This window comes from Ursus americanus, chromosome 12, assembly GCF_024610735.1.
Source record: "Ursus americanus isolate L20-20 chromosome 12, mUrsAme1.1.p, whole genome shotgun sequence".
Taxonomy (NCBI): Eukaryota; Metazoa; Chordata; class Mammalia; order Carnivora; family Ursidae; genus Ursus; species Ursus americanus.
The window spans coordinates 49,785,516-49,807,881 of NC_142138.1; the positions used below are offsets into that span (position 1 = coordinate 49,785,516).

Sequence of the window (22,366 nt, forward strand, 5' to 3'; positions counted from 1 at the left end):
CCCTTCATTTCACTGAGAACAGACGAGGCCCAGAAAGGTTAAGTGACTTGCCTCAAATTCCAGAAGCTAGTGGAATAAATGAGGGAGAAACTGGCCTCTCCTGGCTCTGAAGCTGAATTCTATCACGCTGCCTTGTTTGAATTTGTATCTATGCATGCCATCTAAACCACAGCTAGTTTATTTGTGAAAACTAATTTAGATACCTAGACCTTGAACAACGTTATAGACTCATTCTTGATCTTTTCCTTCCCTTAACAACACCACACATGCCAGTGTGTTTTTTATAACCCCTATTTTTGAGATTCATTGTAGTTCATCTAAATAGGCTGCAATTAAGATACCTTGTAAACTACAAAGCCCTGTACTATATTATAGTATCTGTTATTAGTTATTATCATTGCCAATATTTTAAGGAAGCATTTATCTGTATTAACTACAAGGCAAAAATTACTAGAAATGTCATTAAATGTTGCACTGTAGGAAGTGGAAAAGTCTATCATCACCATGTTGACCTATGACAACCTCCTTTGTGGTACAAGCTTTAGTAAAATTACTTGGATCTGCTAATATTTCTTCCAGTTTGAACTTGATTTTAATATATTGTATTAATGTTTTAAATTTCACATTTTATATGATTTAGGGATACTTTATCAGAATTGGTTCCCAGCCTCCCATTTAAACTTTGTTATTGACAAAAAAATAAATTACATTAAACTACATTTGTTATTCACAGTTAAAAATGTTCCTTTTCTTGTAGATTACCTCTGGCATACGAGTGGTATGAAGCCACATAATTGCGTTCTTTGACTTCTTGTGCCATTATTCATATTAAAAGCAAAGCAAATTCACTCTGAAATTTCTTGTGCAAGTGTTCAAAAGTGAGCGTGATGTTGTTTAGGGGCGCCTGGGTGGCACAGCAGTTAAGCGTCTGCCTTCGGCTCAGGGCGTGATCCCGGCGTTATGGGATCGAGCCCCACATCAGGCTCTTCCGCTATGAGCCTGCTTCTTCCTCTCCCACTCCCCCTGCTTGTGTTCCCTCTCTCGCTGGCTGTCTCTATCTCTGTTGAATAAATAAATAAAAAATCTTAAAAAAAAAAAAAAAAGCGAGTGTGATGTTGTTTAAATCATCCTCTATCAATAATGTGCCGCTTTTCACCAGCAGCCTTGGTCCAGATTGGCAACTTACTCTTTTCTGACAGCTACATGTTGATACCTAAGAGGCATCTCAACTTTCATGTTTCCAGAACAGAACCTTCGATTTCTCCCACTCAAGCTTCTCAGCCTTCCCTCTTCCAATAAATGATGCCACTGACCTGATCGCTCAAGCCTCAGGTCCTTGAAATCAGCCTTTATTCTTTTTCCTTCAGGGGCCAGACAATCAGTAAGTCCTGTCATTTCCATCTCCAAAATCATAGCCAGATCTGGCAACTTCTCCCATCTCCAGCACTGCACCTGCAATCGTGTCTTGGCTGGCTTGCTGCAAGGGCCGCGCATCCACTAGCACAGAAGCTCCTTGGGTGCAGAGAACTTTCTGTTGTTGACTGCTGTGTTCCTCGCTCACAAAGCAGGGTCTAGCGCACACTGTGTAGTCAAGAAGTATTTGCCGCGTTTGGATGAGCCTTCTAAATGTTCACCCTGCTTCTACTTTTGACCACCCATGATCCATCCTCAAGCCAATAGCCAGAGTGAGGTCTGTAAGATATATTTCAAGTCATATGCAAATAATGAATGTGGAACTCTACATCAAAAACTAATGATGGACTGTAAGGTGACTAACGTAACAATAAAAAATATATATATATTTTATACATAATAAAATATATATAAATATATAAGTATATTATATAAAAATATATAAATATATATATATATTTCAAATCATATTACACCTCTGCTTAAATTCTCCAAAGTGTTTCCAAATGTACTTTGCACACAGTATTTTTTTTTTAATGATTTTTTATTATATTATGTTAGTCACCATACAGTACATCCCCGGTTTCCGATGTAAGGCTCGATGATTCATTAGTTGCTTATAACACCCAGTGCACCATGCAATACGTGCCCTCCTTACTACCCATCACCGGTCTATCCCATTCCCCCACCCCCCTCCCCTCTGAGGCCCTCAGTTTGTTTCTCATAGTCCACAGTCTCTCATGCATCATTCCCCCTTCTGATTGCCCCCCTTTCTTTATCCCTTTCTTCCCCTACCGATCTTCCTAGTTCTTATGTTCCATAGATGAGAGAAATCCTATGATAGTTGTCTTTCTCTGCTTGACTTATTTCACTTAGCATTATCTCCTCCAGTGCTGTCCATGTTGCAGCAAATGTTGAGAACTCGTTCTTTCTGATAGCTGAGTAATATTCCATTGTATATATGGACCACATCTTCTTAATCCAGTCATCTGTTGAAGGGCATCTCGGCTCCTTCCAGGATTTTGCTATTGTGGACATACTTTGCACACAGTATTAACTCCGTCCACAGCCTTTAATTCTCTGCAAAGCTTGGCCCCAAATCCAACTCTCTGACTTCTTATGTCATGTCTCCATCCTGAGTCTACCTTTTACCCGGTTTTTAGATGATTAGTTCTTTCTTGCCCCGTTAAGCTTTTTGCTTAAATGACACCTACTTAGGTAGGTCTTCTCTGATCTAAAAGAACAATCCAGGCACTCAGTTACCACAGCCTTCTCTTTTGTCTTCTTTGGAGTATATGTTCTTTCTCATATTATAATTTTTAAATTGTTATCCGCTTTCCTCCGCGAGAATGAAATCTTCATGAGAACAAGGACTTTGGTTTATTCCATCTGTATTCCCAGGGCACAGAACAAGGCCTAGCGCTAGCAGGCTCTCAGTAGATATTTGTTGAATAAAAAAATAAACAAAGGGGCATTAATATTATATACGTTAATTGGCTCTTTGCAACTATGATCCCACCAGTTTAAGAGGATTTCATAAGACTCTACATTCATGACAGCCATGAAAAAGGAAAAGAATGGAACTGACCTGTATTACTCTAGGCCAAGAGCAGAGTAAACTCCCCCAAATGAGAAGGAAAGCTTGCTCCTATCATCAACACGCTAAAAGCAAGTAAGTTATCTGACCTAGAGAAAATGTCATGATAGATTCCATAAAATGTTTTGCTAAAATTGATCTATACCGTCAATTTGTTTTTTTTAAATAAGTCCTCAAAAAAATCAATATTATCTAGTGAATGTAATCTTTTGAAACACATTTCTTTTGCTTGCAATTTTCTCTTAAAAATTGCTTCTATTATTTTTACTCACAAGTTCCTTAGCAGATGGTAATTATAAGAATCAATCTCTCTCTTTTTTTTTTTTTTTTGAAAATCATTTTCCTAATCTTCAGGTAATTTCCCTCCTCTGTATTGCTGCATAAAAATAACAAGCTCACACTTTTTTCTTGGCTACAACATAACTAGAGAATAAAATTCCTAGTGCCTGCCTATATGGATCTTTTAAAATCTCTTTTTAAATCTCATTTTAAATGCAATCGAAAGATGTCTGTGCGATTTTATTATGTATATATATATCAGTTCTATATCTGTGCCCAAATTAGTACAAAGCATCTGTTAACGTTCTTCCATTCAAAAAGAAGTTTTGTTGATGAGCATTTCAGAAGATGAAAGATACCTCTGAAGATAAGTGTGTTAGAAAGAAGCATTGTAATTTAATTCATTATGTTGTCTGGTAGTAAAATACAATATAGGACAACAATGTATAAAATTCTTTTTCCTCAAATATTATCAATATCTTGTTCAAATGACTGTTTCTTTTTTTTTAGAGATTTTTATTTATTTATTTGTCAGAGAGAGAGAGCACAAGCAGGGAGAGTGGCAGGCAGAGGAAGAAACAGGCTCCCTGCTGAGCAAGGAGCCCGATGCGGGACTTGATCCCAGGACCCTGGGATCATGACCTGAGCCAAAGACAGACACTTAACTGGCTGAGCCACCCAGGCATCCCCAAATCACTATTTCTTAAAAACAAATTGAAGTAGAATACAAAGAACAAAAGATTTTTTTAAAAAACCCAGAGAAACAAACATCAAAAAGAAGAAAAATATGACCATTATTTTGAAAACAGATGAGGGTCTCGAAAGATGTTTCTAAAGAACGGTAAAAGCTGTTAATACATGAGTAGAAACATGGTGTCACTGGGAAAATCTTAAAAGAAGGCTGAGGTCTGAAATGACTAAGGTGCATAACATTACTGAAGAAAATTATTTTCACTCAAAAATTAATCTATTATATTCATATATATGCATACATATTTGGAAGTCACTCTGATGTATAATATTAGTGGAAATGTAGAAATGAGTTATATTAGGCCCTCACTTTAAGGAGATTTTCATTTGGGAAGCAGAACAAAGGCTCCAACTAACATATAGCAGATAACTATAATAAAAGAACAGCATATACAAATGTCCTAAAAAGAGGGGCACAGGGGTGGCTCAGTCAGTTAAGCATCTGCCTTCAGCTCAGGTCGTGATCTCAGGGTCCTGGGATGGAGGCCAGCATTGTTGGGCTCCCTGCTCAGTGGGGAGCCTGCTTCTCCCTCTCCCTCTACTCCTCCCCCAGTTGTACACTCGCGCGCTTGCTCTCTCTCTCTCTCTCTCTCTCTCGCATGCTCATGCTCTGTCTCTCCCTCAAATAAAAAAAAAATTTTTTTTTAATTCCTAAAAAGAAGTATTAGGGAATTAAGAGTTAAGAAATTACCCTCAAAAAGGATTAGCATATCATGAATTATGAAAAATTAATAATATTATTAATAGTTACAGCAAAAAAACAATAATTAGACTAACATTTATAAGCTATTCTTCATTCTAGGTGTTTGAAAATTACTTGCAATAGTTCATTTAATCTTTTCAACTGCCTGTGATGATGGGTACGTACTGTCAATGTACCTATTTCACAGACAAGAAGACTGAGGTTTAAGGAAAACATTTCCAAGGTCACATTGGTGGTAGTGAGTGGAAGAGCTGATATTAGAACCTCCCTTGAAAACCATATGACCTCATTGGTTTGACTACAGTATGTCTAGTTCAGAGTGTCCCTCCCTATTTACACACAGGCGCACGTACACATGAACATGCACAGACACACGCACACTATAGAAGTAGAACTTTCATTTCATGGCTCTGTCTCCATTGGTATAGTTAAGCCGATTCTAAAGTAATCATCCACGAAATTCAATAACAAATAATGTCTTCACGAGGGAAAATTTATTTAATTTTCAGTTGGTCACGTTGATTAAGTTTTGTTCATCTTTCTGCAGAAGACATCAAACTTGCTTTACTGGAGCATTAGTATCTTAAACTGAGATGATCAAATGTCACTTGTGTGGGCATCAAGAGTCTCAGGTCTGACTCCCATTTACAAAGTACCTTTATAAGACCTAAAATATGAACTAAAGGCATCAAGGAAAGAGGAAAGAAGATGGGTCATCAAATCTGGTTTAAAAGTGAAATACTTAACAATCACATTAACGAAGGGAAAACTTTTACTGACTTTATGGAGACAGTAGCTTTAAGATAATGTCTATTTATGCTAAGGTGATACATATTTTTAACTAAAGATTTGCAAATAGAAACCCTTAGTTAAACAGAGCTTTAAGCAAACAGCCCCCACATTAATTGATGCTAGTTGTATTTCATTATCCTGAAACTCTAATCCCATTTTTGGGGAAAAAAAAAAAAAGCATAGAATAGTGGTTTAGAAATGAGACTTTGGAGCTACAATTCATGGGCTCAAAATCTACCTCTGTCACTTACTAGAGAAGACTGGGCGTATCCACCTACAAAACAAGAATAATAGCACCTATGTTATATCATAATAAAAAGTCTTAACTTAAATGAGTTAAAAATTAACTAATACAATTATTTAAGGTTTCTAACACAGAAAGTTGACGGCACATAGTAAGGGCTATATGCATTATTAGTTAAATGAGAATTAAAATATATTTAAGTGGATTTAAGTGAAAAATCTCAATCATGAACATGCAGCATGAAGTGGTGCTTTATTGGTTGAGACTGAAAGCTCCTAGTCGTGTGTTACAGGAGAGGGGAGCGGTGAGGAGGAATGATCAGACATTTGGAGTGATCAAATGATCATGGGTTCTTTTTTTTTTTTTAAAGATTTTATTTATTTATTCGACAGAGATACACAGCCAGCGAGAGAGGGAACACAAGCAGGGTGAGTGGGAGAGGAAGAAGCAGGCTCATAGTGGAGGAGCCTGATGTGGGGCTTGATCCCACAACGCCGGGATCACGCCCTGAGCCGAAGGCAGACACTTAACCGCTGTGCCACCCAGGCGCCCCTGATCATGGGTTCTAATGAGAGAGATGTGACTGTTTTGATGTACTTTTTATCCTATTGAAAAGCATCAATCTGAAAAACAGGGGGACAATGCCAGATTAATCTCTCTATATAATTAGTTTTTCTAATAAACCTAATTCTCACCTCATTATAAAAAGACCCATGGGAATAGAAGGCATAATGCTGTTTTGTAAATTTATTTTTTTTTAACTGAACAACCAGATATCACGGACGGTCAATAATGTCCTCATCAAAAATCTGCTCTGTTTAGCAAAGAAATATTATATCCTCTGCAAGTAACAAAGCCTTAAGCTAAACAATTCTTAATATATGTGTGATTTAATCTGAATTTTCAGATTCTGAAAGGCCTACCATCAATGTACATGCAGTATTTTCTCAAGCTGAGAGCAGGTGTCTCATAATCTTATGATCCTTGCTGGCTAAGCCCATGTCCTGCTCAACCATATTATAGCCAGCTTCCACATAGTACCTGGCATATTGTAGGTTGAGTGAATAAATAATTGAATCCATAGCACAAAGTCTCAAAGGTAAATGGGTAATTTAGGTTTACCAGACAAACCAAAGGACATGCAGTGAAATTACAATTTCAGATAAACAGCAAATAATTTTTAGTATAAGTATCCCCCCAATATTGCATGGTACATACTTACACTAAAAATTGGTCATTGCTTATCTGAAATTATAATCTCACTGGGTGATCTGTATTTCCTTTGCTAAATTTGGTAACTCTAGTCTAGTTATTAATTTATTTAATTAGTCATTTATCAACAAGTATTTATTGCAATATTAAATTATTAAATGATGTACTACATGCCCACCATGTGCCAGGAACAATTCTATGCCCTGACTCAGCAATAAATAAATATCATTGGCAGACTCTCACTTCATGGAGTGTGTGTTTCGGTGGGAGATGGAGAGACGGTGATGAAAATAAACAGGTGAAGTATTAAACTGACAAGGTAATTGTGGTTGATGATTGAGGCCATGAAGAAAATCAAGCAAGATGATAAGGACAGAGAGGGAAGGCTGGATCAAGGGCGACCTTTTTCTTTTGTGTGTATGTGTGAGAGAGAGAGAAAGAGAGAGAGAGAGAAAACCTTTATTGATAAATATTTAGGTTACAATGCAATAAATAGAGTGATGGTTTGTTGGGGAATAAAAACTCAAGCAGATCTCTGTGTCTCCACCCCAGCTCTGGTTTTTAGCCTCTGCCTTGCTACTGGCCAGTTTGGACAATGAGGCCTTGGTGGGTGTGGCCAGCCTCCTTGAGCCCTTGGGGGCCTCTGTCTTCCTGGCCAGGGGTTCATGCACCATCTTAGACTCGCCATGCCTAGGAGAAGCAGCGCCCTTGGCTTTGGGCCCCTCCTTGGCCGCATGGGCAACAACCTCTTCAGGGGCGTGGTTTTCCTTCTTTTTGGCTGGAGAAGCAACACCATTCTTGCCCTTGGGGACCATGGATTTTGAACTCTGACTCCCAGCTTTTGTTTTCCTGCGGGCCTCACCACCGTGGCTATTCCTTCCCCCTTTGACTTTTGACTTCCCACTGGGCCCAGTGGCACTGGTAAGGGCCTGTGTGGCCTTGTCTGGCTGTTGGGAGGCCTGATGACAGGAAATCATCATTAAATGATGAAAAGAAGCCAGTCATACAAAGAGCCAGAGGAAGAGCACAAAAAGAAGGAACGGCAAATGCAAAGGACCCTAAGTAGAAATGAATGTGATTGTTTAGGAGAAGGGTGGAAACCAATTAGATTATGGTGGACAGGAGGTTGGGGAGTTGTATAAACATCGTACAAGACGATGTAAGAGACTGAAAGAAGAGTCAGTTCATGCAGAAATTTGTATTCCATGATGTGACATTTGGATATAATTTGAGTAGAATGGAAAGCACTAGAGTGGTTAAGATAGGGAGGGATGTGATCAACAATATTTTCCAAAGACCCCTTGGTTTGCTGGGTGGAAAATGGATAGGTGGGGTGGGAAGAGAAGAGTGAAAGTACAACACCAGTTAGGGGGTGATCTGAGAGCAAGGGTGAGGGAAACGACATGGGCTCATTGCAGGCTGGTGACAGAGGTTGGTGAATTAGATGTTCTGAAAGCAGAAGCCATAGCATTTATGAAAGGTTTTAAGTCTTGAGATCAGAGGAGAGTGGTGAGAGAAGGGGAAATAGCCATTTGTTTCTGCTTAAAGACGCACTAATCCTATGTGTGACCCGTGCACAATAATAAATTGCTATCCTATATCCTTCCTTCTCAGTTGCCTATATTGGCATCATCGGTGGTCAGCCTGTATTTCCTTGAACTGACGGATGTCTTCAAACCTGTGCACTCTGGATTTAGCTGCTATGACCGGAGTCTTAGCATGCCGTATATTGAGCCAACCCAGGAGGCAATTCCATTCCTCATGCTGCTGAGCTTGGCTTTTGCTGGACCTGCAATTACGGTAAGAATTGCCCCCAAATTATGTTTGTCAGTCCCCCAACACTAAGAATGACCACATTTGTGTAATAAATGGGTTAAAAACAAAAAAAAAGTGAACCCGAAATCTTGGAACGGAAAGATCATGTCTTTGAGATATTTTGAAAATGTCATGTGACTTAATAGTTGAAAATTACTGGCATTAAAAGTTAAGATTGAATAATTGCAGAATTGATGGGTCTCTAATGTTCAGTTTTATAAATCATTCTAAAAAATGTTTGTAACTGCATAATTCCCCTTGAATAGCTAATATGACATTTCAGATATACTTCCTAACTATTGTGTTCATTTGGTATCTGAAGTCTGGAAAACTGGAGGGGAAAAACAAATAATTATATAGCCAAGAACTTTCTTCTCAAAAGGCATGTTGATATCACTTACAGTTTCAGTTTTTAATGGATTAGCACTTTTTATTGATTAGGAGCACTGAGCACCAACAATTATAAAGTAAAAAGGGCAGGACTCACATTCCTGGCACGTTGGTTCACACATGCACACATACACAAAAATAAAATAGATGCAAAACAGGCATTTGCATTTTAAAATATATAATATAAAGAAATGCCCTAACTTACTAGAATTGAATTTTTTTAAATCATTGTTATTTTTAGTTTTCTAACTTAAACATTATGAAGAAACACATTTTCATTAATCCATTAATAAGTAAGACTGGACAAGCCTTTCCACCATCTCTTCTGCCCCCAGAATCCCACATAAAGAATAAGAAGCATAATTCAAGGTTAATAATATTTATTTCTACCAGCAGGAGCTCTTACTTTGCTTTTATCATGCTCATGAATGTCAGAGGAAGTGGTTCTTAAATGAAAAGCTGTATTTGAATGGAGTTTTTATAAGATTCCCTAATGAATCGGTCAATTCTGGTTCAACACATCAGCAATTTTAAAAAATCTATACATGAACCCTCCAAAGTCTATACTTTTATGTAGCTATGAATTTGTTTTTTCAAAATTTCCCCTGCATTAAATAATTATAGCATATGTTTACGCTCTAAATAGATTATACAAAACATTCTCAGAAGGTAAAATCAGAACTTAATATTCCATAGAACTTTATCATACTTAAAAGGTCTCAAATACTTTGTAAATTAATGAGTTATTTGAACTCCAGTTAACTCCAGAGTGATTGGAACGATTAATGATGTGCTTGGAAATAGCCGAGAAACTAATAAAAGATATTTAAAGTGCAGTATTGCTCAGAATAACAGCATTTTCCTGTCATTTCTCTAACAACTTATTAAAAAATCCATATCATCAGTCATTTGACAAGAGCAAAAAGAATATATGCTTTAAACTACTACACCAGAAAGCATTTCTCCTCGTTAGGGTGTAACCCCCAAATTTATTATAATAAAATACTTGAAATAAATAAAATTCTGTACAAATGTTCATGACTGTGTTAATATTTAACGCAAGACTATGTTTGATATTTAATCATTTAAATAATATGTTTTTATATATCCAGAAGCCTTTCTTCCCGAGGGCATTTTACTAAGTTGTCAGGAAAGCAAGTCTGATTATGCCACTTGCTGCTGACACCGTTTATGTCCCATCGATCCCTTTGCTAACACTATTCCATGTCCTGGGAACAATGACCTTGGCCTCATCACTGTGTTCCTGCATCTGTGACTCCTTCATTTCCTTAATAAATTCTCATTATGCAATTTAGACATGTTTCCCGGGGCTTCCAGGCCAAAGCTTTCTTTCTTGAGGCTTGAGAGATGACAGGGCAAATCTGTCATGGCTGCCTCTCACCAAGTTGGACCTGGGAAGCCCAGTGCCAGTTCCCTCCACAAGGGACCCACTGAATTTCAGGGTCTCCGCACAGGGCCTCCATAGTGGCTGCATGCCTCTTAATGGAACAAGAAGGAGACTAGGGAAATATTATATTCTGGGGTCTCTAAATTCCCCCATATCACTTAGAGCTCCATGATACTCTAGGGAGTCAGTAGTTCTTTTCTTCCACACTGGGTTCGTAGCTCTGGATAACCAACTCAGTGGTAAAACAAATCTTGACTTTGCTCACATCAAATATTGCTTTCACACCTTTCTCTCCAAACATATATCATACTTCTTCTAGATTCCTTTCCAATTTCATTTTCTCCTCTGTCTTTAAGGACTTCTCCCAAAACACTCATTTTTTCAACATTGGTCTTACGGGATCTATAGTCATCTTGTTCTAGACCCATAATTCTGTCTCTAATCTTACCACATAGTTACTATTCTAATCTCCTTCCCCTCTTTTCCTGGGGATGAAAAATAACAAGTAGACTCTAATTGCCAACTTTCACGGATGCTGTGTTCTTTTTATCTATATGGTAGCATAAACCTGTTACAAAATGATGTGGTGAGGGAGGAAGGGAAGCAAGAGGAATCCTTCATTTGGAAATGGTTTTTAAAGCCCAGTTCTGATGGGCCTTAAGGAGGGCACGTGATGGAATGAGCACTGGGTGTTATATGCACCTGATGAGTCACTAAATTCTACCCCTGAAACTAATGATACACTGTATGTTAACTAAATTATATTTAAATAAAAAATTAAAAAAAATAAAGAACACTTCTGTGAGGAGGGGCATTTCCTTGTTTTCACCCATTCATCTGGAAAGCAGACCAAGTATAACAAAAGACCTCATGTCAGCAATATTCTTTAAGAGAATCTTTGCATGAACAAAAGAAGATCAACTGATTTTTGATACAGGCATTTAAATATAAATCACTTAGTGTTTACTTTTCAGATTTTTTTAAAATGCTTTGAGAGACTTTTAAAAATAACCTGTCTTTGTGATCTTATACCAGAAACTGTAAAAATTCCTTTCATGTCTGTGAAATACATTTTCTTATGTCTCTGAAATTGCCCTTAAATTGGAAAATTTCATCCTTAATATTCACTTTTCATTTACTTTAAAGTGATAATGAAACAAGCATTTTGTTCAGTCCTTTGGAGATTGTGTCTCAGGGAAAACAACACAGGATATCATAAATCTTCATGAAATCTCTATGAATAGAACAAATGTATATTTTCTCTTTGCTAGAAGTAAACTTCTATTACATATTATTAAAGGATAAGTATATCTAACTTTATAGGAGAATTCTATTGGAATTTGATTATAGTTCCTAGATGATAACCTTAGCTTTAGGACAATCGAAATGTACAATATTAGATGCATTAAGGTTTCCAAAAGACATTCACTGCAGATTTAAACACTGAAGATCCTATGATAAATATTATACTTTTTGTCATCCTCTTTTGTTGTTTTTACAACACAGAGGTTTTTTTTTTAAGATTTTACTTATTTATTTGAAAGAGAGAGTGAGAGAGTGAGCGAGAGAGAGCATGAGTGGAGGGGAGGGGCAGAGAGAGAGGCAGACTCCCTCTGAGGAGGGAGTCAGATGTGGGGCTCCATTCTGGGACTTCCGGATCATGACCTGAGCCAAAGGCAGGCACTTAATGGACTGAGCCATCCAGGCGCCCCAACAAAGACTTTGATTGTGAGTTCTCCCTGTGGTGGCTATTCCTAGGGCAGTACCCATATGATTAATAAAAAGAAATATAGTTCTCATTGTGTCACCCCCAAAGCAGAGCCACTTCAGAATTTCTTCCAAAAACCTGTCCATGATGTTAAGGAAAAAAAAAAATTCTTTTTTGGTCTGTGTACAGATTAAACAGAATATTGTGAAAAGATACCTGTCAGAAACTGTTTTCTGTTTACAAATGACATAGGAACAAATAATTTTATTGTCAAAGCCTAAACTCCGAAACCATATTTTAACACAACAGCATTCCATTCAGAATGAGGAAACGAGCAAGCGCATTTAGAAATACATCACGAAGCATCTCCGCTCCCCCTGAGGAGACCTCCATCTTTGGACAAAATTGAACCACTTTTGAAAATTCATGCAATGACATACAGATCAAGGTTAAATGAATAGAAGTGTGAGGAGAAAATTGATGTGTTTCTTAGAGAGGACAGTTGGGTGGTGTCAAAATAATGACAAGAAACCTCTATCCATAATCAAGCGAAATAGTATTAAAGCACTCTCTTGACATATGAGTTTTGAGCATATTAAACAACTAAAATAAAACTCCTGAAATCTCAAGGTCATTTGAGATAATGACGATTGTGTTGTATGATAAGATACTTTTCCCTAAAGGCACTACACAAATAAATTCTTATATAATTTAGCATTCATGGACAAAATGTGAATCATTACATATATAATTGAAAAGCGGAGAAAAAATTACTCACAGAACTATTTTTGAGGAAGTGAAGATGAAATCAATATCTTTTAACCATAAAACAGTGCATTTCATGGATGAGTGGTTAATTCTTGAAATGATGAATTTGAGATAACCATTATCTTATTCTATGTGTGTGTTATATCATGTCACATATATCTATGCAGAATATAGGACCTATTGTGTTTCCGTGTCTAACTTAAAGTGATAATGTAGGATGATATTTTTCAAGAAGTACAAATAATTAACTCACTGTTCAATGATTTGAAAAAAAAAAACCACTGCTTTTTGATGATTTCTATACAATTGATCTTCAGGATGTTTATTATATATGCCACATGATTTTCACACATGTGTGGTTATTGGTAGAGTTCCATTATGAAAATTAATTTTTTATACAAATTTAAGATTCCTTATAATTGTACACATACCATAATACCTACAGAATTACATATAGCAGATTGAACACTCAAAGCAGAAGGTCGTGGGCTTAAGGTCATTAGTTTAAAAAAACTGCAATTTTAAATACTTCATAAAACAAATGTTAAGCTAGTAATGAGAACTGGGAAGTTTCCCTTGGGAAATCTGTTTGAGCCCTTGATCATGACTATGACCTTTAAAGTGACATCATCACTTGTATCTAAGAGACTGCCAGTATCTCCTTAATTGACCTTTTCTCAGCTCCACACTTTTCTACAAATCAATGTCGCATTCCATAATAATCTCTTAAGTATGCTAATCTTAAATATTTGAAATTTTTTACATAAATAAAACTCATAATTTCAAATCTTGCTTCTCTTGTATAGCGTAACTAACGGCCTGAATGCCCAGGGTAATTAGCCAACAAGAATCCCACAGTGAAGGGAACAAATGCAAATCCCACATGCCAGCCATTGTGCTAGACAGTGAAAATAAAAGGTAAATAAGAAATGGCCCTTCCCTTAGGGGGTTATAGTCTAGTGAGAGACAAACAAATGAACAATTGAAATGTCCTTTAACCAAGCTATGCCAAAAAGAGAAGGCTGAGGTGCTAAGACACAAAGAAGGAGACATAATTCAATTTAGGGTGCTGTAGGGTGTTTCAAGGATAACTTCTTGAAGAAATGATGCCTAAATGTATTGGCTCCCTTCCGTGATGTCCTAGGTCCTAGAATCCTACAGCAAATACACTTTTCTTTATCTTAACATCTCTAACATGTGAATCCTTCTGATACTACAGTATGGCTCTCTGTTCATTGTAAACACATTTTTTCTTTTCTTTTTTCTTTTCTTTTCTTTTTCTTTCTTTCTTTCTTTCTTTCTTTCTTTCTTTCTCTCTCTCTCTCTCTCTCTCTCTTTTTTTCTTTCTTTCTTTCTTTCTTTCTTTCTTTCTTTCTTTCTTTCTTTCTTTCTTTCTTTCTGTTTATGAGAGGGGTGGGGCAGAGGAAGAGGGAGAGAGAGAATCTTAAGAGAGAATCTCAATGCCTAGTGCAGAGCCCCACGCGGAGTGCAGTCTCAGGATCCTGAAATCATGACTTGAGCCAAAATCAAAAGTCAGACGCTCAACCAACTGAGCCACCCAGGCGCCCCTGTAAACACATTTTCTAATCTTACACCTATGAAATAGCACCCTGCTTACCTAAATTCTCTCGTAGTCTGCATTCTCCAACAAAATAGGTACCAGTCATGTGTGGCTATTTCCGTGTTAAGTCTAAATTGATTTAAATTTTAAATACTGAATTAAATGCAGTGAGATGAAATAAATTCAGCTCCTCAGTTGTAATAGCTACACTTCAAGGCTCAATAGCCACATGTGGGTAGTGGTGACCCTATTGGACAGGATGGAAAATATTTTCATCATCACAGAAATTTTTGTTGGACACCTTGGCTTTAGATCGCACCTTTGTAACCTCATGCATGCTTTCCACGGATTGAACCTTCTGCTCAATTCCGAATCAGTTTATTGAAATAATATGCTAGTAAAATTTTCTAATCCTAGCTCTGGTGCTTTCTTTATTCCTCCCCAACCCCCCAGCCATCTTGTTTTTATGTTTTAAGAGATGAAATGCCAAGACTCTAAGAGTTAGGACAGAATAAGTCACTGTGCAATTAATCAATAATTAATCAATTAATCATCCCTGGAATGTTGTTGAGCAAAGGGCCAAAGACTGAGTGTTACAACCGTAAGAATATGGCAGGACAATATCACACCCTTGACCAGTACATAGGCACATAGAAGATCCAGCTAGTGCTCCCCACAGTGCCCTGATTGCTTCTGCTCACTGCTCACTCAACTAATCAAGAGAAATTGCTCACATCTCTAACGCTTTTAAGAAAAATATATCTTTACCTTGTTGAACTGATGATGTGTTAAGAGATAACTTAGAATTCATTTGTAGCCATCGAGTCCATTCTGAACACCATCCTGTCTTTGCAGATTATGGTAGGGGAAGGAATTCTCTACTGTTGCCTGTCCAAAAGAAGAAATGGGGTTGGACTGGAGCCCAACATTAATGCCGGAGGCTGCAATTTCAACTCCTTCCTTAGAAGAGCCGTCAGATTTGTTGGTGGGTGTGGGGAACCACAAAGAAAGGAATTTTTTTTTTTCAAATAGAAATGTTATATTTAATTACAGATATTAAGTCTTTAAAGCTATAATTTAGATGTATAATTTCGGGTACATGATGAGTTTTACATTATATAAAAAAACTGTTAAAACACTAAGATTGGGGCTTTGTATCTGTAATGTGTTATTTACAGTTATAGTCCTTGTTTTGAGAGCTAACATGCCATGCATTTCAGTATATTTTTGTCTTAGCTGTGGTGGAAGCATAAATTTACCTTAAAATGGTTTCTCCGGAAGTGTGTTCGTTTTTTAAAATGGAGAATAAATGTCAGCAGGCCATTATGAATGGATAACTCTTCAGAAATTAGTTTAGCCACATCAATGATTCCATTTGAATTCTGCTGGAGTGTTTTCATCCCGAAGTTACTGCACATGGAAATGTCACCATAGAGAACTGAATCTCTTTTTCCTTGGTTATATCTTCTAACTGTACCTCCTATTTTTTATCTAAACCTTCATCTCTTCTGATTAGCCTGGGACCACCTTAATGTTTGAGTCACAGACCTTTTTGGTTTTTTAACCAACTTCAGAAATCAGAACACAGTATACCACACAAATATGAATGTTTTACATTCATTCCCAGTAAGTCAGTAAAAAATTACTTCACCTGTAATCTTTCAGCTCAAAAGAATAGGTAATTTTATCTAATATCTAGATGATAATTAAATACAACCTTCTCTCCCACCAGAGGAAAAATCTAGTCTAAACCATGCCCTAGACTACGCTCCACTAATCAAGGTACTTGCAGATGGGAAGCCAAGAATAGGCCCCTTAGCAGGATCACAAATTGAGGCAAGAAAAGAAATCTTCAGGATATATAGCAGATCTCAGATAAAAAAAATTTGCTAATGTAACAAACGCTTTGGACAAAGGGGCATATAACCTCTGTGAAAAGCCTCGTGCCTGTGAAGATGGTCCATTCCACCCTAGAGAACAGTGTGGCAGAGTTAGCAACCCCATCCTCTGAGGGTCTGGAGATCCCCATTCTCCAGAGGTAAACATGGACGGGCTTCCCTACTGAAGCGTACTCCTCTCCAGGACCCACACTCCGCTAGGAATTAGAATGTAGAAATAAAGGTCCTATGTCTTGAATCCCAGGCAATCAGGTGGTGAAGGAATTGGGAGAGTCCTTGCTAGGTGGGGATAAGCTGAAAAGGAAAGTGGAAAACAGGGTAACCGGCAGGCCAGCGATCACGGTCTGGCGGAGTTTATTGATGAATTACCCAGCTGCCTCTTGTATTGATTTCTATGAGCACATCATGAATCAGAATCCAGACTGTCAAGTCTGAGTGAATCAAGGGTGTCAAGACAATGGAGAAGAAGCTGGCGAATTCAGATCATGTGTATGTGAGCAGAGCTAGGTTCCCACGCAAGGGACTTGGAGCAGGAATGGAGGTAGAGTGAACAAGGCTGAATCAGAGTTTGTGAGTTTATGATTTGAGAATGGCTCCAGAAGACAAAAGAAAGAATCTGGATGGGGAGATACAGGGATATCATCTCTGAATTGCAAATATGCAGGCAGTCTCCCACAGCCCTGGACCCAAGCTATGATGATTACTTCCGTGACAGGGCCCGCCTGCCCTCTTCTCTGTTTTAATTAGCATTCCTGGTATGACTACAGCTTGTAGGGAGTTGGAACCAGTTCTGTAGGGCTTGACAACTGTGGCTGGAGGTAGGGAGTACTGGGGAGAGAGAGTCCTGGAAGCTCAAACATGCTCAGCAGTTTTCAATTATTTTGAATTTTGCCTCATTCCTCATATTTAATCCTCCTCAGATCACACAGTTGGTCACCCTCACATGTCCCAAGTGTCTGTCAAGTGACCTGTGGTAATAATATTAAGAATAGGTCCTATTTAACCAAACTGACAAAAAAATACCCCAAATGACTACCTTGGAGATACTGATTGCCCTTATTTTGGCATTAAGTACCTAGTTTAAGGGTTTAGGAATTTCCTATCCTTATTTTCTCTAAATAAACTCAGAGAAAATGATCATGACAGATCTGCAGGTCATCACGTTAACATGTAATAAACATGGTTGATGATGGCACAATGCGGCACGAAGCACTAACCTGACAACAATTTCTTTCCCTGTGCGTATAGGTGTTCATGTGTTTGGACTGTGCTCTACAGCTCTCATTACAGATATCATACAGCTCTCCACAGGGTATCAGGCACCATACTTTCTGACCGTGTGCAAGCCAAACTACACCTCTCTGAATGTGTCTTGCAAAGAAAATTCCTACATTGTAGAAGATATTTGCTCTGGATCTGACCTTACAGTTATCAACAGCGGCAGGTCAGAAATTCAGATTTTAAAACTTCCCATGTCCGTATTATTAATGTTCATGAATAGCGTGGGATATCATTTTAGGCATACATTTTTCAGTCATCATGATTTTGGTTTTCTTTTTCTTTTCTTTATTTTCAATCCAGTGATTTCTTTAGCGGTTACACCATAGAAACTCTTTGGTAGCTCATTCCAAATCCTCTGTCTCACAAGTTTCAGCCTCTCATTCTTGCCACTGATCTTCATATCACTAAATTCTACTCATGCTTTGTGATCTACCCTAGACTCGTTATGGTTTTAGGTTATCCCAGTTGGTTTACTTTAGGATGTTTACTTTAGGATGTCAACATATGTCCCGTATTCACTTAAGTGGAAGATGAAATATATATATTTACATCTCCATTGAATGTTTTATTTTTAAAAATCATGTGAATTTTCCTTTCGGTAGAGTTTTATACGTACGTCTTCTTTGCATAAACCCAGAAGATCAGTATAGCTTCTAACCTTGCATTTTAGAAAATAAAAGACAGAAAAACTCAAGAAAATACCAATACATTAAGTTTTTTTCAATCAATAAAGTAAAAATTAAACTTTTTCGGCAAGAGATAATGTTTTGGAAATTCAAAAGAAATAAATTAGAGAAGGACGAAGGGCAATAAGCAATTGCTGTAAGAATTGCATTCGTCATTCAGTGAGTTCTCAAGATGAATTTAAGAGTCAAAAACACATTAATAAGTACCCTTGAAGAAGCAGAACCTGATAGTGTGTAATTTTACGCATTCAAGTTCTCATGGTCCATTCAATAATTTTGAAGCTACATTTAAGACCTATGTCCTCTATTCTTTCTCAATCTTTTTACATAACTTGTCTGTGTTAAATGGTAATCCTTTTTACTGGGTACCAAATAATTAGGAGGACATTAATATAACTCAATTTTATCTTTTTAAATGTTTTTCTCCATTAAAAGAAGTCTCTATTTTTCTTGCTTCACCTGTCCGTTTCAGTGTCTCTCCCATATCCTATGTTCCACCTCTCTCCCTGCTTGCTTCTTAAATTATTTAACTAAATAAGATGCTCTGCGATTCTCAAGATGATAATTATGTTAAAGTGGAATATACAGAGACACATTTTGTTAAAATTGGACTTCTTGTGTTTTCTGGAGTGTAAAAATTACATTTAGACCCATTGCTGTGAGAAAATATTTTCGTCTTTTAATGTTTTATGTAAATGCAACCGTATATTTAGGAGCACAGGAAAAGTTTCAAAGCTTTAAAATCCCAGGTTTTATGGCTTTTCCTTTAAACCGACATAATTTGAATACCAAAGAACAATTATAATGTTTTCCAATCCACTTCTACTTTCAACCATCATTCCAATGGTGTAACAAAGTGATCCCCTCCAAAGCCGGCACTTTCTACTGCAAAGCGCATTACTACTATTCTTTAATTCTTATAGTGATTAGCAGTGTTGATTTTATCACTCAGATCTTTTTCCAGAAAACTAAGGAGAAATTAAAGTTCTCACTTATTGCCTCGAGGCTTCTAAGTTGAACATTTTAACCACCCAGCGTTCTTGAGATGATTGTTAGCAGTGGATCTGAAATAGAAGGCATAATTTGACTATCTTCCTTTGGCAGAAAATCATTCCCTTCTCAACATGCGACCCTCGCTGCCTTCGCAGCTGTGTACGTTTCGGTAAGTTCCTGGCGCTTTGTCATCAGTCTGTGTCCTAGAGAATATCAGAGAAATGAGTGTTGTCTCCAAGTGACTGATTAGATTATATAGCCGTGTGAGAACAGAACAGTAAACTCCAGCACAGCAGTCCTTCAACACAATTGCATCGAAAGCAGAAATTGGATGATACTGTGTACAATATTACAGTGAAAGACATTTTCTATACAGTCATAATATTTATTCAGCCTGGTAACCCTTCAATGTTATATCTCATGGCAAGGGATTATGAACTACATGAATGTTATAAATTCTCAAACTGAAAGAACTGTGTGAAGTGCACACATACGTGCTTTACTTTCGGTATTTATGTAACAGTGAGCTCAAAGTCAGTGTAAACTTGATAAATGATATTCAGTGAATCCTCATTGGATCTGATTAATACAATAGTCCATGAGGTCTTTTGTGAGAAAAGTGGACTGAGATTATGTGACAAGTAACATGGAAACTAAACAGTTATCTGGCTAATTCTTCTTCAATTTATCTTTCAAACTTTCATGTAATTAAAGAAGATCTGTTTTTTATTTGATGAAATTTGCTATGTATTTCTTCTTTTTCAGGTATAGAACCTAGCCATAGCTGGGGGAATGGAGCAGTAAAATTGATGTCAAGTGTACGAGTTAGACTTTGAGTCTAACTTTTTATTTGATTATAATTTAATAGTAAAATGACCTTTCTAACATACTCACCAGATTGCTTTCCTTTTTCAGATGTACTTTAATTCCACATTAACGGATTCCTCCAAGCTTCTCAAACCACTCTTGGTCTTCACCTTTATCATCTGTGGGATCATCTGCGGGCTCACGCGGATAACCCAATATAAGAACCACCCCGTTGACGTCTATTGTGGCTTTTTAATAGGAGGAGGAATTGCTCTTTACTTGGTAAATAATTTACTATTCCAAATTGACAAGTCACAGTTCAAATGGAAAACACGCACTGAGCATTTTTGCCCTGTAATAATTTACTTGCAATGTAGTTCCTATTCATGAGAAAATCTCTGAATGCATCTCTACCCTAAGCCAAAACACATATCCCACTTTTAGCAAAATATTTTAAACCCTTACCATGGACCAGAGACTGCAACTTCAGGATTATTGCATTTTATCCTCATATACACACACACCCCAGAAAGAGTCAGGGACTATTTTTGCTAGTATAATTTTACAGATGAGGAAAATGAATATTAGTGAAAGTAAAGTTCATGACAGTGAAGGTTTGGTGGAAGATTATAGAATGTGCCCAATAACACAAATGTAGCTCCTGGATATATTAGCACCAACTAATACTGAATTCTTGAGCAGTACTCTATTTTCAAGCCCGACCTTCCCTCAGAGGAAATATTCTCAGCAGAAGGAAACTGAGATTTCCTATTTCATGCATTCATTCATTCACTCATTCAATATCTGATCTTTGCCAGGTACTATACTAAGCATCAGAACAGTGAGAAATAAGAGACAGCCTTAAGGAGTTTTCAGTACAAAACTAATAAAAATAGAGATAGTTGCAGGATGTTAAATGGTATATTAGGGTGTGAACAAAATGCTTTGAGAATAGCACACTAAGGAAGGAAGTTAGAGAAGCCTTCACAGAAGTGATGTGGTTTTTAACAAATAAGAAATTTTTTTAGAAGATTTTATTTATTTGACAGAGAGAGAGACAGACAGAGAGAGAGGGAACACAAGTGGGGGGAGTGGGAGAGGAAGAGTCAGGCTCCCAGAGGAGCAGGGAGCCCAATGCGGGGCTCGATCCCAGGACCCTGGGATCATGACCTGAGCCGAAGGCAGGCACTTAACGACTGAGCCACCCAGGCGCCCCAAGAATTTTTTTCTTAGGGTAAGGAAAGGAGGAAGGACATCCAAGCAAGGAAACTGCACATGCACGAAGATGGATGTATTAAAGAGCAAGTGGAAGTGGAAGGTGAGGGAACAGGAGGAATGAGAGATAAAGGCCAGATTTCTAGCTTGGAAGACGAGGCAGATGGTGGCTTCTTTAGCAGACCAGGTACATGATGGAGGAGGCAGACTGGTGGAGGAAAAGGGTTTGATGAGCTCAAATTAAGGATCGATAGGCAGTTGAAGAGTTGCATCTGGAACTCAAAAGGGCAATCGGTAATGGAGAAATAGATTTGGAAGCCATGGACATTATTGGTGGAAGTACCATTATAGTTACAGAGATATAGGAAATTGCCAGGTCATAAGAATGAAAGGAAGCCAGGCAACACCCACATGCCGGCAGCATGCAGAGAAACAGGCAGTTGCCAAGGAAACTGAGAGAAACTGACAGAGAAATGAAAATCATCTATCGCAGCAGTTCAATCATGGGATCTTGGTGCCCTTGTGGAAGGTCTTACAAGGCAATGATGACAAAAAGTAGTAAAGCACTGAAGCAAGCGATGATTTATCTTTCCCTTTTATAAACTAGCGTGGTCAGGATTGTCACTTTAAATCTCATGCCTTCTTCAGTGGAGGAGAAAGTGATCAAAGTAAAGTTGGCTTGGGTTCCCCATGGGAGTGTTGATTGGCAATGTGCGTTACAGAATAAGCAAGGAAGACTGAGAACTGCCTCTCTCAAGTTCATGCATTGCCTTTGTGTGAGTGTGATTTCACGGTGTCCTGGAATTAGCCTGGGCTCCATAGTCTGAAGGCTTTGGGCTTGAATCT

At 37.7% G+C, this 22,366-nt stretch overlaps 1 protein-coding gene across 1 annotated transcript in view; it reads left to right on the forward strand.

Annotated features, from left to right (window-relative positions):
• PLPPR4 (phospholipid phosphatase related 4) overlaps nt 1-22,366 on the forward strand; it is a 43,593-nt gene that overhangs the window by 15,935 nt on the left and 5,292 nt on the right. Inside the window, exons 2-6 of the mRNA XM_045801709.2 lie at nt 8,605-8,790; nt 15,496-15,625; nt 17,787-17,982; nt 19,610-19,667; nt 20,414-20,587. Of these exons, the coding sequence (XP_045657665.2) occupies nt 8,605-8,790; nt 15,496-15,625; nt 17,787-17,982; nt 19,610-19,667; nt 20,414-20,587 (744 nt within the window). The remainder of the gene's footprint in view (nt 1-8,604; nt 8,791-15,495; nt 15,626-17,786; nt 17,983-19,609; nt 19,668-20,413; nt 20,588-22,366) is intronic.